We start from the raw sequence: 18,018 nt of genomic DNA on the forward strand, positions 1-18,018 counted from the left end.
TTACTTTTTTCAACAGTAATTTAATTACAGTAACTAAACACTTTGTAACTAATTACACCCAACACTGGTTCCTACATTTTGTTTTCATTCATTAATTCATTTTCTTGTCGGCTTATTACCTTTATTAATTCGGGGTCGCCACAGCGGAATGAACTGCCAATTTATCCAGTAAGTTTTTACACAGCGGATGCCCTTCCAGCCGCAACCCATCTCTGGGAAACATCCACACACACACACATTCACACACACACACACACTCATACACTACGGACAATTTAGCCTACCCAATTCACCTGTATACCGCATGTCTTTGGACTGTGGGGGAAACCGGAGCACTCGGAGGAAACCCACGCGAACGCAGGGAGAACATGCAAACTCCACATTTTGTTTTGTTTTTTGTGTTGGGAAAAAAAGAGCACATAGCCATACTGAATGAATTTAACATAATAAACTTTATTGTACACATACATAAATATATATGAAGTAAAAATAAATAAAGTAAAACAAAACATAAACAAAAAAAAAACACAATATAAACAAACAAACAAACAAAACATTCACACAAAGCGGGTTAGAGTAACAACTTTAAAGTTGCTATAACCTCTGGATCATAAAACTGCACCAGCATTTCAGGAAGAACTCTTTGGAGCAACTCCTTGGTGATTGCAGAAATGAGTTGCTCTCACACTTCTCCTAAAAAAAAAAAAAGCGCATGTATACAATTACTCGAAAATGTTTTCATTCTGAACGTGAACTTTAGTAATTGCAATGTAACGCAAGTGTTCTTACACTGCTCGCTTTCAGCATCTTTTGTATTTCTGGATACAATGTACACTTTCCAAGTAAAGTCCACCTTAGGATGCATGAATGCACTCTTCTCGTACTCTTTTGGGGAAAAGAAGAAAAAAAACACACAAGAAATATGAGTTGTTTAAAAATAATAATTTATTTACTTACAGTTGAAGTCAGAATTATTTTTTTCCACCAATTTCAGTTCAAGGAAATGCGATTTATTTTTCAACACATTTCTAAACATAAAAGATTTAATAATTGATTTCTAATCGTTGATTTCTTTCATCTTTTCCATAATGACAGCAAATTTCTTTCTTTCATTCATTCATTCATTCATTCATTCATTTATTCCAGCTGCAACCCAACACTGGAAAACAGCAAATTTCTCCAGAAGAAAAAAATATTATAGACAATACTGTGGAAAAACTTCTTGCTTTGTTAAACATCCATTTTCCATCAGCTTAGTCACTTTATTCATCAGGGGGTCGCCACAGTGGAATTAACCGCCAACTAATCCAGCATGTTTTACACAGCGGATACCCTTCCAGCTGCAACCCAGTACTGGGAATACACACTCAGTCACACTCATTCAGTCGATTTAGTGCATCCAATTCCGCTATAGCGCATGTCTTTGGACTGTGGGGGTGCAATGCATGCAAACTCCACACAGAAATGTTAAACTGACCCAGCCGGGATTTAAACCAGTGACAACGACTGAGCCACCTGGAAAACACACAGGTGGTCTAGTAATTTTGACTTCAACTGTATGCATAACAGTACATTATGTTGATATTTTAAAATCCTAAATTAACATATCACATATTCAAGTGGAAAAGTCTTGTAAGCAGATAAATAACTTACTATTTTCTCACAAGACAAGTTATAAATCTGGTGGTAAGGGGAAAAAACAAAAACTAAATTAGGTCAATAAATCATCATTGAACATTACAATTACGAGAGTAAACACTTACTTTTAGATGAGGCTTTATTGAGTTCATGGCATCATCTTTAATAATCCTAAAGCAGTCTTTGGATTTTGTATTTGGATTTGGCCTGATGAAGGATAATGTAAGAAGTATAATGAGCAACTCTGTAAAACAAATAAAAATAAATAAAAGTTAAATAAATAAGAAAAACAAAACAAAAATAAATCACAACTTTTCAGTGGATTAACGCAAATGAAATCCTCCTTACCACAAAGCTTTCTGCTGTCCATCTTTTGTCGCTTACTGCAAATCATAAAAGACTTCTCATTTATATACCAACAAATTTAACCTCATGCTTGACTGTGTTCAAAAATTCAATCATTACCCGTACGGACTTATCACACACGATGACTCAAATCATATTGCTTATCATCAACCCACACAATTTCACATGAATTCCAGATGCAACAAAATCATCCTGAAACTATGGTGTGTGTGTGTTTGTCTATGGATATTTTCAATAGTGATGATTTTACAATTGTAAGCGTTTACGCAAAATTGATTGAAAAGTAAGAGCAAGCAAAATGAATTGGAATCAACTGTTCCTACTGAACATGTGTTGTGGTCTTTTTATGATAAAGATCACTACAGCTGTCCCACAAAATAAGATTAGCGTCGATATGATCTCACATAAACTTTTTTTAAACTTCTTTTAAAAAACGTAATAGCAAGAAATTATGAGCCACAATGTTTCTCGCCATGTATGCGGTTAATTTTTCTCTTCCTAGCAGTGGATGTGTGGTCGTTTACAAAAAATTCTAAAATATATTTTATAAATTGTAACATATTAAATGCATAATTGCAAGTAAAATTTTGAAATGCTCTGCATTGTCTTTCAGTATTTTTGCAGAAGAGCCCAAGAAAAATGGTTTAATGGATTTATTTCTAAACAGCAATAATAATCAGCATACCGGAATGAGTTGTGAATGATCATGTGACTCAAAAAACTGAAAATATCTATTCTGTTATGTTAGACATTTTCTGGTATAGAAACATTTTTAAATTAAGTATTAAATTAAATAAAATATCTGACTGAATTGAGTTAAATATTCAAACTCTGAATGTCACTACAAGCATGTAAGATGACTACTCAGCATTTGTTTGATTTTGTTTATGCTTTCATACAAAGTTTTTTTCCTACACGACATTCCAAAAGTTCAATTCAAAGTGAAAGCAAAGGTAATGCTATTAATATTATTGCAACTGCAAACCCTCAGATTTTCCAATAATTATCAGATGAAAAACTGGAGAGGTAGTTACCCAAAACCAACTTGCTCAGTTACCACAAGATCAAATCATATACCCAAAACCATGTAGGGTTCCTAAAGCATTGTCTGACTGTAGTGCCTGGATCATTTTTAGATTTAAATGTCTCACAAAACAAACAAACATTATTAATGCTTCATTATTATTATTTTACAAAATTTAGTTTTTAATGTAATCCCTTTAGACCAGGGGTGCCCAAACTTTTTCCAATAAAGGGCAAAAAAGCAAACTTGATTAAGGGTTGTGGGCCAAATACAGTGAATCCAGATATTCGTATCGCTTCACCTTTTCCACATTTTTTATGTTTCAGCCTTATTCAAAAATGGATTAATTCATTTATTTCCTCAAAATTCTACACACAATACCCTATAATGACAATGTGAAAAGGCTGTAACATAAAAAAAAAAAAAAAACGTGACGTGCTATGAATACTTTCCGAATGCACTTTAAGTGTGTGTATATATATACTGCAGATATATATATATATATATATATATATACACACACAAAACATTCATTCATTCATTTTCTGGTCGGCTTAGTCCCTTTATTAATCCGGGGTCGCCACAGCAGAATGAACCGCCAACTCATCCAGCAAGTTTTTTACGCAGCGGATGCCCTTCCAGCCGCAACCCCTCTCTTGGAAGCATTCTCACACACACACACACACACACTCATACACTACGGACAATTTAGCCTACCCAATTCACCTGTACCACATGTCTTTGGACTGTGGGGGAAACCAGAGCACCCGGAGGAAACCCACGCGAATGCAGGGAGAACATGCAAACTCCACACAGAAACGCCAACTGAGCCGAGGATCGAACACACGACCCAGCGACCTTCTTGCTGTGAGGCGAACATGGTACCAACTGCGCCACTGCGTCACCATATACGAAACAGTATATATTATTAATAATAATTTCCTGATTTATTGGGTAATATTTACAAATAAGAAAATGTTGCTTTAAATTATATTAACTAATGCAGTATCATGTTTAACATTTAATAATCAACTTATTACAGTAAAAACATCATCAATCCCATTTATAACACAATGGAGTTCAACACGGAATAGTCCAGCTGCTCCTGCCTTTACCTTGATTTACTCACAGATATCTTATGCATTGTCCGCTATCTGACAGTATTTACACTTTAAAAGTCTGATTCATTTACACCATTTAATAAAACCATTTAATTTCACTCTGCTTTTTTTTTTTTTTTTTTGTAGCTTAGCAATAAAACAAAAGGTAACGTTAAACTGCTATGACAATCTGTCAAAGGCAATCACCTCAACCACCTACCCGTCATTCTCCCTCTCGGCCCAAATCAAAGGTTACCATGGGACAACTTTGGCCCGTGGGCCCTACTTTGGGCATCTCTGCTATAGACCATTTCAAAGTGGTCATGTCATTGGCCCATGAACATGTCCTGCTGGCAATCCAATCATAACCCAATGTTAAAACAGCTGTCATAACATTATTCATCAATATGTGGCTCTTTTTGGATTCTCAGAAGCTATAGAACTGAAAAATGTAAAACAGTAAATAGGGCGGGACCATTGTTTGTGTTTACATCCCTCAAAAGGGTCTATAATCTGATTCCTGGTAATAAACCATTTCAATACAGCACTCCATTATCAAACCTATAAACTAGCTACCCAACCACAATTTGGTTTATCTAAACTCTTTATCCAGTTCAATCCAAAAAAAAAAAAGTGTTTAAATTAGTTATTATCTGTTTATTATTTGTAGTTTATCATTTGTTATTATTATTATCATCATCAGGGCTAAAAAAATGTTGTTCTGCTAAATATTTTAGATTTTTTAAATATTTAGTTTAATGCATATAGCAGGGGTCATCAAACTTGTTCCTGGAGGGCCAGTGCCCAGCAGATTTTAGCTCCAACCCTTATCAAACACACCTAAACAAGCTAATCAAGATCTTACAAGGTATACTTGAAACACCCAGGCAGGTGTGTTGAGGCAAGTTGGAGCTAAACACTGCAGGGACACCGCCCTCCAGGACCAGGATTGGTGACCCTTGGCATAGAGAGTTCAAAATATCAGCATTTATTTGAAACAATCTCATTTTGCCTCACCTGAACCACTTTGAATCATTTTTTTGAACATTTTCTATTAATTAGTATTAATATAAACACTTTACAGACCCCAAACATTTTAACAATAGCACAGTATTTGCAGTAACATCAGTTAAAGTCAGAGTATGTGACATAATAGCCATTCACATAAAAAAAATAACACAACATTCATTGATTTTAGACATTTATTTTAAAGCATAGCGCCCAATAATTTAAAACCTGATTATTAACTCACCCAGAGCTTTACACATGCATTCTTGTGTATTTCTTGTGAATTTCCATAGCAAATGTTTAGGAACTGGAACAAATAGAAACATTTTCACTGTTTGAAACACCGCTGGCACAAGTATCACTAAAGTGCAAATAATAATTTAATAACATGAAAGCCTTGGCATAGGGCTTCGACCAAATGTTGCCAATAGAATAACCACATTTACACAACACATCATGAAACCTAGCAGCCATTGATGAAACTAGCGGTTTGAGAATATAAAGGCTGATGTATCAGTTTTGGCGTGGATAGTGAAGGATAATGAAGAGTTGGGGTCACAATAAGAATAATTCAACTCCAGTGCTAATATCAAAGCATATTGGCTATCAGGAATAAACCTGTCGTGCAATCAACAAGACAACCAGTGCTTTATGAAACAAACGTAGACTGACAAATCACATATCTGCAATCATCAGTTCATATTAGGATCACATTTTTTTGGGGAATGTCCAACTCAACCAAAAAAAAAAAAAAAATGGACCAATTGATGAATTGGGAAGGAATCAATTGGATTCAAGCGTTTCGCAGAAGAGTTGAGTAGATCATTTTGGTGATCTGTAGAACTGTAGCATGAAGCGAATACTGCACTACGATGGAGCCAAAGCCTTTATAGAAGCCCATGGTGCCTTCTTCACGTCGAATAGCATTAATACAGTCCCTCATTCCTTCATATTGAGTGTTTATGGGCAATACTTCGAAACCCAAATCGGTGTTGTCGATAATAGTGCGAGTTCCCTGAATGTGCAGCCTGTGCAACACTGTTTCCAAAGGAAAAAGCAGCACATCTGCACACAGGCTGGCGGCAAAGCTGGCCATGAGCTCTGGGAAATATGCATCCAGCATAGACTGGACCGTGTCCATCCCTGAGCCAGGGGACGAGTGCTTCGGCGAGCCATTGTTCCGACGTCGCAGCAGGTAAAGAACCAGGCGCTGAATGCTAGAACTAATGATGTAGTGGAGGATGCCGTGGAGGACTGTCGGGAGCACCAGGTTCCAGAGAGGAAGAAGACGCTTACTGTGAGGTATTCCCATACCCATTACACGTCCCAGACCCTCCTTCACGCAGTCCAGGATGCCAGGGTTGTCTCTGATGATCTCACTCTAGTTAAAGGACATTTAGAGGAAACACTGGATGAAGACTGGATAGTATAACAATCAGAACAAAAAAAAGTCCATCTGTATTTTGCAAACTTGACCAAATAGCAAATAAATGTTTTCAATACATTTAAATAATAATAATCTTTATTTTATATAGTGCCTTTAAAAGTAGCATCTCAAAGCACTTTTTTTCAACGCACAAAGCATCCAAAGTATTTATTTGCTTCACTTTTTCCACATTTTTTATATTACAGCCTTATTCCAAAATGGATTAAATCAATTTATTTCCTCAAAATTCTACACACAATAACCCATAATGACAATGTGAACAAATTTTTTTTTTAATTGTTGCAAATGTATTAAAACTAAAATACCTGAAACATCACATGTACACAAGGAGAACCTAACAGAAGGACAACCATCTGTGCAGCAATCCACTAATTAGGCCTGTATGGTAGAGCGGCCAGACAAAAATCATTCCCTGCCTGGAATTTGCTAAAAGTATGTATCATGTATCTATTGCACATGAATCTATTTTATTTTCATTTTGTCAAGCCTCCAATGGACAGGTGTTGAGAATTAGCAAGTTTGCTAAAACACTTAAACAAATGCATTTAGTTGTCCAGTGTAATTGTAATGTCCATGTCAAATAAATAAATGAATAAAACTTCAAGACACCTCCTTGGTCACATATAATGGCAGTATTGTGTACAATTCGGCATAAGCATCTTTGCTTAAGAAATGAGATGGAATAAACGACATGGATTCCGCTCCATTCATTCTTCAATGGCGGGGCTCCACGCCAAAATTTCTTCCGCCATGGCTACATTACAGCTTGTCATTCAAAACATTTTATTTTTTCAATAGCGGGTAGTAATCACACCAAAACATATTAAAGGGTAAGTGAATTATAAGAGCGCAAACTTTTCTGTAACCGTGGTAGTGCTGTGCCCCGTTTGTTTAGCCCTTTAAGGTTACGTGTTGACTGACTGACAGGTGCGTGATGCTAGCAAACATGACATATAGCCGTTTCACTTTACTTCAGGACGCATTAATACCGCTCTGTAGGTCTATTGGACACCTTCATATATTCCTAGTAAATCTAATAAATGCTGGAGACATGGTCGTTACATAAACGCACTAAATCGCACTTCAGCAGCATTTATTTGAGAGCACACAAGAAGATCAGCCTTAGAGCAGCTTATATTTAAGGGGGCGCGCAAGTAGTTTTGTGCACGATTCGTGCTTGTAGGCTTCATTCGTGCTTCATGCTTGTAGGCTATTACACAAATGCGATCTTGACTACTAATACTGTGCTCACGACATTTGTCATTGAAATAACACCACTCGTAGTTGGTAGATCTGTGTAAAAAAAAAAGGCCTGCAGCCACAGTTGGAAAAAATCCTAGAGGAAACACTGACTTATCAGTCCTTAAGAACAGAATGTGGAGCCTTCAGCACATAATCATTCTCAGTCTCAGTGCTGCAGGTGGAAATGCTGAGGAAATTTAGAAATATTATACACCCAAATATGGTGTACTGTACTGGTGTTCACTAAGAGGGGTAAACTGGGACTCTCTTCCTGTTAAAGAAGAACTAAAAAAATCTTGGGACAATGAGTACACTGCTTAAATAATAGTGCTTTTGAATTAATTGCATTAATTAATGTAGACGCCCAGAAAATAAGACAAAGATAAAAGTCCTACAGGGTGATTTTTACAATACTTCATTGGCTGTTTCAAATGCCAGTAGCTGATCTGCAAATAGGGCTGTGCAATTAATTGAAAATTCGATTTCGGTATCGATTTTGGCTTCTAACGATTATGAAAAAACATTAATCGTCCCCCTTAATCGTGCCCCCTTTCCAGTTGTACACATTTGTTGTTCTGCAAAGTTCAATTTCACGTGAAAATGACTTTAAAAAAGTATGTACTGTTATGTAACTTTTGCAGCACAGGATGCGCAACATTTATTGATGTACCTTCATATCATTCATGTTTTTAAAATCACAAAAGAGATTGCATGCTGCAGTGTGTGTGCGCTCAGCCTCAGAGAAGAGCAGAGTACACACACTGGTCAAATACATGCAAAATTGTGTCAAAACGCTGTGTATAGTGATTATTCATAACAACCCTCATATGTGTAATAAACAAACGAGTTGAGAATCAAAAGACATGTTAAAGTGAAACCAATAATCAGAACAGTACTGCTCTTAAAAAGTGACAGCGCGCAATATTCCTGCTGACGACTATTTTTATAATTAATCAAACAACAAAAGGACAAATCTCTCACTGCTCTTAACGGAAGGACTGCTGTAGCAATAATTGACGTTTTTTTTCTTGCAGTGAAGATGCTTTAAGTGAAGATGCATAGTTTGTTTCATATTTTTTTCTCTATTGTATTTATTTCCCTTTCCTTATTAACAGGGAGGAAAATAAATAAATATATATATTATATAGTTTCAGACAATCAAATATATATATATATATATATATATATATATATATATATATATATATATATATATATATATATATATATATATATATATATTCTTTAAGGGGCTAATAATATTGACCTTAAAATAGATTTCAAAATATTTAAACCTTCTTTTACTCTAGCCAAAATAAAACACATAAGACTTTCTCCAGAAGAAATAGCATCATAAGAAATACTGCAAAAAATTCCTGAATCTGTTAAACATCATTTGGGAAATATTTTTTAAAAAAAGATTCACAGGAGCGCTAATAATTTTGACTTCAACTGATAATCATTTTGAATAATCGTGATAAAAAAATAATTGTGATCATGATTTTTCCCATCGAGCAGCCCTATCTGCAAGTGCTCTTTATAGTTAATGAAGAGGAAAGATGTCTTTCTAAAGAAGTCAAAGTAGCACAATACAGTAGATGTGGAACAGATATTTTATAATACTCCAGTCTATACTGACTTGTAAAAAACGCAAGACCCGCATTACACAGCAGCAGCAGCAGGATATGAAGAGTTTATTTTGCAAAAAAAGATTACTTCATTTTTAGAGATATTATGTTTTATGTTGTGCATTGTGTAAAAGTGTACAACTCAAAAAACATGATTTTTGGAAATGACTAAAATTGTAGATCATGTTTTTTACACAGAGTTTTGAAGACTTCAATTGCAAAAAAAAAAAGTGTTTGGGTGTTTCCCAACTGGAAGGGCATCCAACATATGCTCGATAAGCGGTTTATTCCACTGTGGCGAACCCTGAATAATAAAGGGACTAAGCCAAAAAGAAAATGAATGAATGAATGAATAGCAAAAAATAAAACTAAAATAGATTCATGAACTTAAAAAAAAATAAATATCCTCTTCATATATCACCCTTTTAAAATCTAAGAGATTTTTGCAGTTTCACTGGCTACGCAATGGATGGAAACACAATGAAAAGATACAGTACTATTTTCTAACTCATCTGCATTAGACTTTAGACAAGACTTTCTGTATGAAAGGTGTACAAAAATGAAAAGAGTAACAAAAGTTTAAGAATACCGCCTCATGTACAGAAGTAGAGGTGAATAAGTTGGCAGATAAGCTGACTTAAACTTGCCCAGAGAAATGCTGTTGCTGTCAAACATTGTTTACATCACTAAGTCAGTTTAATAATGAAGGGATTGAAGAATATGCCTATTGATCGAAGGTTCGCGAAGAAATGTCATGCTCTCTTGTAAAAGTATTTTGTAGTATTTTCAAAATACAAAATACAGTATTTTATTTTGATACTTGATGTGTCTGCTGTATTTGGATACATGTAAAATTGAGGCATTTGATATTTTATTTTAAAATTAATTTCAATGTATATCTGCCCATCCCTACCAAAAACCATAACGCCGATCCTGGTCTTGAGATATTTACTTGCATATAACGTATAACCCTGAGTTAATTTTGTTTTTAATTTTCTGAGTTTATATTACAGTTGCAAGTTTGCAGTTTACTTTTTCCCCACTATAAAGTAATAAGAACTCAAGTGTGTGTTATAAAATTAGGAGTTTGAAAAATAAACTTACACATCAGCTTTTTTCCCAGAAATTTCTGACATAAAGTTGCAATTCTGAGAATCAGAATCCCAGGATTATATCTCACATGTTTAATTTATATCATACACCTGAGTTTCAATTATTTTATTAGAAATGTGAAGTGACAATTGCAAATAAAATAAAATATAAAAACAACCTGCAATCACACTTATGTTTTATAAAGTTGTTAATTTTATAAATGACAACTTTACATACCCTACTTTATAAATCACTTTATAGTTAAATCACCAAATTCTTAAACCATGGTTTAAGAAATCACGAATTTATTGACTACATTCACGTTTGCAATCCATTTTTCTCAGATTTGTATACCACACTGTAAAAAAATCCTGGTTGCTTTAATTTTAAGCTGAATCAAATTAAATGTATAAGTCTATTGAACTTACATTACGTTAAACTGACTTAAAACAGCTTGCATAACTTATAAAAATAAGTTAGAAAATAATTAGTTTAATAAGTTACGATGACCTAAAAGCATATGCTGTCAGGACTAATTGATCATATAATTTTCCACAGTGCATATGTTTTTTTGCATTCTGTTTCAACAAATTAATAAATTGCGCAAACACAATTGCCCGTAAACTAACTACATTTTAAAATAATCACAGTAATACTCAAGGACCAATTTCAGTTCATGCCTAATAAAGAGATGGTTTAAAAATTTTAACTGTTATCATTTACTCACCCCTTTCAAACCAGTTTAAGATTCTTCTGTTGAACACAAAACAAGATATTTTAAAGAAAGCTGAAAACCTGTAACCATTGACTTCCACAGTGTTTGTTTTTCCTACTTTGGAAGTCAATGGTTACAGGTTTTCAGCTTTCTTTAAATGATCTTCTTATGCGTTTAACAAACAAAAGACGCTCATAAAGGTTAGAAACTACTTGAGGGATATAGCATGTATATCAAAATATAGTGTTATTTAATAAATATATATTTTACAAATATTTTAATGAAAAAATAAAAATCAAACATTAACCCAATACATCAAGCAATATGATCCAATAAGATAGCCTGAAATAATCATTAAAAGTGAACCAGCCTTAAAAAAAATCTATGTTCTTTTTTCCATCTGTGTCAAAAATCTTCTTCAATTTAAAAATTAAATACAAATCTGTGTAATCTGCACAATGGAATTATTCCTACAGCACAGTCCAAAGCATTAAAGTCAAAATGAAAGGACGATGAATGCTATTATTGCATAACAACAGTCAGATTTTCCAATTATCATCACAAGTAAAACTGCACCAGAAACAGAGACATTGTTACGCAAAACTTGAGACCACAAGATCAAATCAAACTGTATTTCCTAAACCATCAAGTCTGATCTTAGTGCCTGGATAAGGTTTGCTACAAGAAAACACTTTACTCATTATTGTTTTCAATTTTAATGTATTATTTTTATGACTAATTGTGTTATACACATACATTAACATAAGTTAAATATTGAGCATGTCTAAAATATTATTGTATTATGTGTTGCTGTACTGCCAGACATTTTCACTTGTTTAAATATTCACTGAAATTATTATTTTACTTCCTATATTTTTATGATTTTCCTGCTTAATGCAAAGGCCAAGAAAAAAAAAAACAAATGACACAAAAAGAAAAAAAAAGTGTATCAAACCTCTTACCTGTACAGTCTCTATGAGACTTGCTGAGTAAAACGGCATTGCAACCACATATGTCAAACTGAAAAAAACAAAACAAAATGTATTCAGCAGATCAAACGACTGAAGAACAAGAGATAAGGAGCAGGTTGATAATTTAAATGTCAAGCCTATGGAATTCCCTTTCCATATTCTTTCTGTATAAACAACCTGCATATTAAGCTTAGTAAGAAGATTATTCAAATAGATCCCAGATATGCAAGAATGGGGTAAATGTATGACTCATAATTATCAACAGAAACAACTTGCTGCTTGTGTCATTTTCCATACAAAAACCATAATTGAAATGAAATTAATTAATCTAATTAGGCAAAACTCTTAACTTACCCTTTGAGTACTAAGTGTCCCACAACTTGTTTAGGGTTCCACTTGTGTGATAACTCCCTGTGAAGATACAATTAAACCATAATTTGCTACATTAATGGCAGCTAAACAAAAACTTATTAATGTTCATTCAAATCCTATCAGACCTCTTTAAATCAGTGAATAATCTTTTTTTAAAGAGGATGTGATGGCTTGCACTGCATATTTCTATACCTTGGTAAAGGGGTGCATTCACTGATGATCCCCTCTGTTCCCAATGTGACACCCTGAACAACAAAAGTGCTTCCCATTCCTTTCCATAAAGCTTTTGGACCCTGTGGGTGATTGTGAGAGAGAGTACAACAATTGTTAGTTATAAAACAAGGCTGCACGGTGGTGCAGTGGGTAGCACGTTCGCCTCACAGCAAGAAGGTCGCTGGTATGAGCCTAGGCTGGGTCAGTTGGCATTTCTGTGTGGAGTTTGCATGTTCTCCCCGTGTTCGCGTGTGTTTCCTATGGGTGCTCTGGACATCCCCACAAGTCCAAAGACATGCAGTACAGGTGAATTGGGTAAGCTAAAATTGTCCGTAGTGTATGTGTGTGAATGGGTGTGTATGAATGTTTACCAGTATGAATGAATGAGTTATAAAATATTAGCAATAATTTAGGGTGGCTACGAGTGATTTTGATTTTATTTTAAGTAACACATGCCCTGTTTACTAGTGTTAAATTCATATACATTATGCATGTTTTAATTTTACTGGCAACAGTCATTTCGCCGGACTGCTCCGCTGACAGTGGGAAAGACAAGAAAGAAACAAAATCAGAGTCGACTAAATAATGCCACAACACACAAAATTGAGAAGAAAGCTGAAACTGAAAAGATGTGTATAAATGTGATAATTCAGAATCATTTTTTGACATTAAAATGAAGATGATATTAAGCCTTGAAGGGCAACGTATTAATTTAATTCATGAGTTTTTAATTACAATAATAAATATGACCATATTAATTACATAAAATTAACATCTGCACAGGACAAAATATTTAGCACTGCCTTGTATGCTTAATTTAAACAAAAAATAGTCATCCTAAAACATTAAATAAATGTTATAGAAAGCAAAAATGTCATTTTCTCAAGCATCAACAAATTGTTAAAACCCCAATTTTTATTTTTTAACTAAATTAATAAGCAAAATTGAATTTCTTGAAAACGAATACTTCAGCTAATGATCTGCCACATTGAATCTTATAATTCCAAGCGAAAAATGACTTTCTAGAATTAGAAGGTTCAGCCTAAATTTGACCCATTTTTTACCCCAATTTGCAACTTTAAGAGAATTTTGAAAATTATATTCAGAGTATATTTAGGGTCTCTGTCAAGTTAATGTATGAAAGAGAACTGTTAAACATATTGTTTGCTATATGGGGTGCAAAATCTTTGAAGCTCAATATCTCAAAATCAATTAGAATGCAGATAGAACCTTGTAATTCCAAGGCGACGACATTTCAAAACCATATTTCTGTTAAAATCAGAATCTATTAAATTAAAAATAAATTGGATATCCTCAAAGTAAATGTTTGTCTTATTCACTTTATAATGTTAATGAAATTGTGTGCATTCACATTCAATATTTGTAAAGCTGTGTGTCAAAAACATCGGATTGGTAGAGAAAACCATGTTTCTGTAAAATAGATCCCAGGTATGAAGTGTAAATGGGAGAAAAAATGGTCCAAGCACCAACCCTTGAGGTACCCCATATATTAAACATAAGTATTTATGAGTAGCAATGGTATGAAATATATTACCTGAGTTTTGGTGACATTGTACATCACACTGATGGCTGTCATTGGGGACAAGTGGTAACACCTGGCATGGTAATTAACCTGAAATATGCAGTACACCTTAAATTAATGTTCATTGTTTAATGCTATTCGAAGTAAACAACCTATTTCTGCAACTCATGTGTATCCATGTTATTTAGCAATGTGGAAGAAAGCTCTATTCTGTAATTGTGCGACCAATGTGTTACCAACTGTGCTTCCATTTCATTTGCTGCTATGGGTCAATAACAAATGGCAGTAAACAATCAAACTACTTGCACTACAATCAAATGTGTTTGAGACAATATATTACAAATAAAATAATATGATGACAATATAGGTTTGCAACATTATTAAGCAAAACAAGCTATTTTGTGAGCCTTTAAATGAATGGACGTGACTGAGACCGGACGTCTTAACATATTTAAGTTACAATGCTCATAATAATGTGAACTATAAGGTAGATATACAATGTAAGCAGCTAGGAGCTTTTAAAATAGACATGAAGGTTGTAGGATTTGTGTGCTCAGTGTCTTATTCTGCATACCTGACATTGGCGCCGAAACACAATGCAGGGGTGGGCCAAGACATTTTCTGTGAAGAGACTAATTGAAGCCATACAATATAATTAGGAATTTGGGAACACTATTTTGCCAGTTATAATCTTATACTCAAGTATTTTTTTTCTTTGAATGAAAATCGTTGGCGATTATTTACCTTGCGAGACCAATTCCAAACCCAGCAAATCGATTCAGTTGCTCTGAAAGAAAGAGTGGAGGAGTCATTTTAGGAAAAAAACTGTCCTGCATGTCTTATGTACATATTTTGTTTAAAAACAAACATGTGTGTGCATAGAAATAAACAGATGAAATGATTGATAGAAAAACATATTCCAATAATTTTATCAATTTAATAAAAGCTATGGAGACCAAAGTATGCTCTCCTTGCCTTACTATGCAGTGAGAGAAATAAGTATTAAACATTTCAGCATTTTTCTCAGCAAACATATTTCTAAAGGTGCTGTTGATTTGAAATTTTAATAGAAACCAAAAAAATCCATAAATGCAAAGAAAGCAAATCTAATTAGTTTACAAATGATGTCTAATAAAATGAAATGATGCAGTGAAAAAGTATTGAACACATGAAGAAAGGGAGGTGTAAAAAGGCAGTGAAAGCCCAGACAGCAGCTGAAATCTCTCAGTAGTTTTTTAGCAACCCTCTGCCCATCCTCATTGTAAATTAATAACCGCTGCTTCAGACAACATCTACATTATCAGGATGATGAAGATGAAACCAGAGTGGACATTTCAGCAAGACAATGATCCCCAACACAGCCAAGGAAACTCAAATGGTTTCAGAGAAAGAAAATCAAGCTACTAGAATGGCCCAGTCAATCACCTCACTTGAACCCATAAGAAAATATGAAATAAAGATCAGATTTGATAGGGGAGACCCACAGAACCATCGAGATTTTTTTACACTTTTTTTTTTGAAGTCTATTAAAAAATAAAAATCACATCTTTGCAATGCATGTGACTTCATTCTCTATATGAGATCCATCTGCCATGACCAAAAAAGCCCTTTATTTAAAGTATTAAATACATTTCAGTACATAAAAGTATAGAAAGTATTCAGTATTTTCTCCCTGTGCTCTTCCATTATTATTACACAGAAAAAGTTTCCAATTAGTTTAATTTTTTTTTTTTTTCATGTTTGTATTGTTTGGGTTTTTACCAAAATCTGGTTTAATTCCTTGTCAACCGCTTCTTTAGAAATCGATTATTTCACTCACTGTATATACATACATACATACATACATGTTTATATGTAATTTTTGTCACTTTCATTCATTTAATCTGGAACTATACTGAACATTATTTATATATATATATATATATATATATATATATATATATATATATATATATATATATATATATATATATATATATATATCCTTCTGCCTGGTTATAATAATATTGGCTAAAAATTTTCTTTTGAAATAATTTTTTGTGTATTAAAATCAATGTAAAATAGGTCTAGGTGACACATTAATGACAACCTTTTTTACTAAGCAAATGCATTGTTTATGATTCTGTGTCTTCAGTGTGGAATCGCTTAAAACAATGGTACACTGCTTAATTTAGATTACTGTGCGAGATATTAAGCTACCTTACAAAACATTCATTGAAATACTGTAGTTATAACTATCTTGATTAAATAATACAAAGTATCATTAGGTTATGCATATGCCTGTCACAACAATCGTTTTATCAACTTATCACACAATACATGGACTTGATCGCAATCATTTTTAGTGATGCAATAAACATTGCCCGTACAGAAAATCCATTCTATTAACATTTTAGCTGAATGAGCAACATTTCTATCTGTATTGGAGATGTCAGTATACCATAGTATACACTGTAGAATTTACTGTAAATTAATTTAGTATGTTTTCATATGGGTGTCTGACTAATAAATATATATCTTGTAGCAGATATCGCAGCCTCGGTTATATTTTATTATTATTATTTATTTGTTTAGGATACTCGTTTAACATTCTGATTCCAATGCCACATTATTAAATGGTAAAAATGACATATATAATCAAATGAAATATTCTTAAGAATAAAATATGATGTGTTCTTCGGAAGAGCGTACTTGCATTGTAATGCTATTATATTTTTATGCTGGCATTATATAAGTGGCTTAAAATGACAATAATATTGTTTATTGCAATATATTTTGGTTTAATATAACGTACAACAATAATAGATAACGTGGCAGGTCTAGTTATGTAGTATTTCTGTTGTAGGGGGTAATTAAAACACTCTTTTTGTCTTTTTACCTCACAAACAATTCTCTTAGAGGAGAGATTCACAATCCATTCATGGATCAAATGATGGGCGGGGAGTGACAGTGACAACACACACATCATATGCGCAATAAGCATGTTTAAGGCCATGTCTTATATACAGAAGATAATTGTAATAATAACATCTCACTGAATGCACACTGATCATCAAATTCATAAACTGTACTCAATGTTACCGGACGGTGGAGCCGCTGATTGAGCCTCGTCCGGTGCGGTCTCAAACTGGGGTGTGCGATCGTCAAAATGCAGGTTTCTGCTTCCAGGTATGTCTGGAGGTGTGGTGACCCAGTTCTGGAGGTCAGAGCTGGATGAATTATTGAATGACCTGCCCGAATAGCCCCCGCTGAATGCCGGGTCCTCCCTGCCCCTGTAACCCAAACCCTCAAAGCTGTCAGGCCGACGAGAAGTCATGCTGTAAATCGCCAAAGCAACTACAACGAAACGACAAGATATTTTAGTCTGACGTTCTGCGACTTCTAGCCTATGTGATGCGGGACGAGTTCATTGAAGAATATAGCAATTAAAATGGGAAATGAGAGAAATAATTGCCAATTGACCGACGCAATGAACAAGGCTAGCACTTTAGCAAAACAACATTACACTCGTTCGGGTGACTTTTGTCGAGTGACAGTTTACTTCCGGTTTGAATGCAGCCTTTTGGGTAATGTAGTATTGCAAAGATGCAATAGTTACGAGGGGGAAATCGTTAATTATTGTTAAGTATTCATTTTATTATTAAAAGAAGAAAGTATGC

The 18,018-nt window shown here is 34.0% G+C and overlaps 1 protein-coding gene and 1 long non-coding RNA gene across 2 annotated transcripts; both read right to left on the reverse strand.

Annotated features, from left to right (window-relative positions):
• Positions 1 to 434: 434 nt before the first annotated feature.
• On the reverse strand, positions 435 to 3,123 carry LOC137495526 (uncharacterized). Its single transcript, XR_011015372.2, has 5 exons — positions 1,987 to 3,123; positions 1,764 to 1,882; positions 1,654 to 1,680; positions 790 to 885; positions 435 to 693 (listed from the first exon to the last, which is right to left on the reverse strand). It is a non-coding gene; the product is annotated as an uncharacterized lncRNA (long non-coding RNA).
• Positions 3,124 to 5,316: 2,193 nt separating this feature from the next.
• On the reverse strand, positions 5,317 to 17,733 carry slc25a46 (solute carrier family 25 member 46). The gene is given in 8 exon segments (NM_001002558.1): positions 5,317 to 6,517; positions 12,223 to 12,280; positions 12,586 to 12,642; positions 12,796 to 12,896; positions 14,372 to 14,449; positions 14,934 to 14,991; positions 15,104 to 15,146; positions 17,441 to 17,733. Coding segments are annotated over 8 exon segments (1,218 nt in total). The 5' UTR covers positions 17,676 to 17,733; the 3' UTR covers positions 5,317 to 5,929.
• Positions 17,734 to 18,018: the final 285 nt, after the last annotated feature.

This window comes from Danio rerio, chromosome 5 (assembly GCF_049306965.1).
Source record: "Danio rerio strain Tuebingen ecotype United States chromosome 5, GRCz12tu, whole genome shotgun sequence".
In the NCBI taxonomy this organism is placed as follows: domain Eukaryota; kingdom Metazoa; phylum Chordata; class Actinopteri; order Cypriniformes; family Danionidae; genus Danio; species Danio rerio.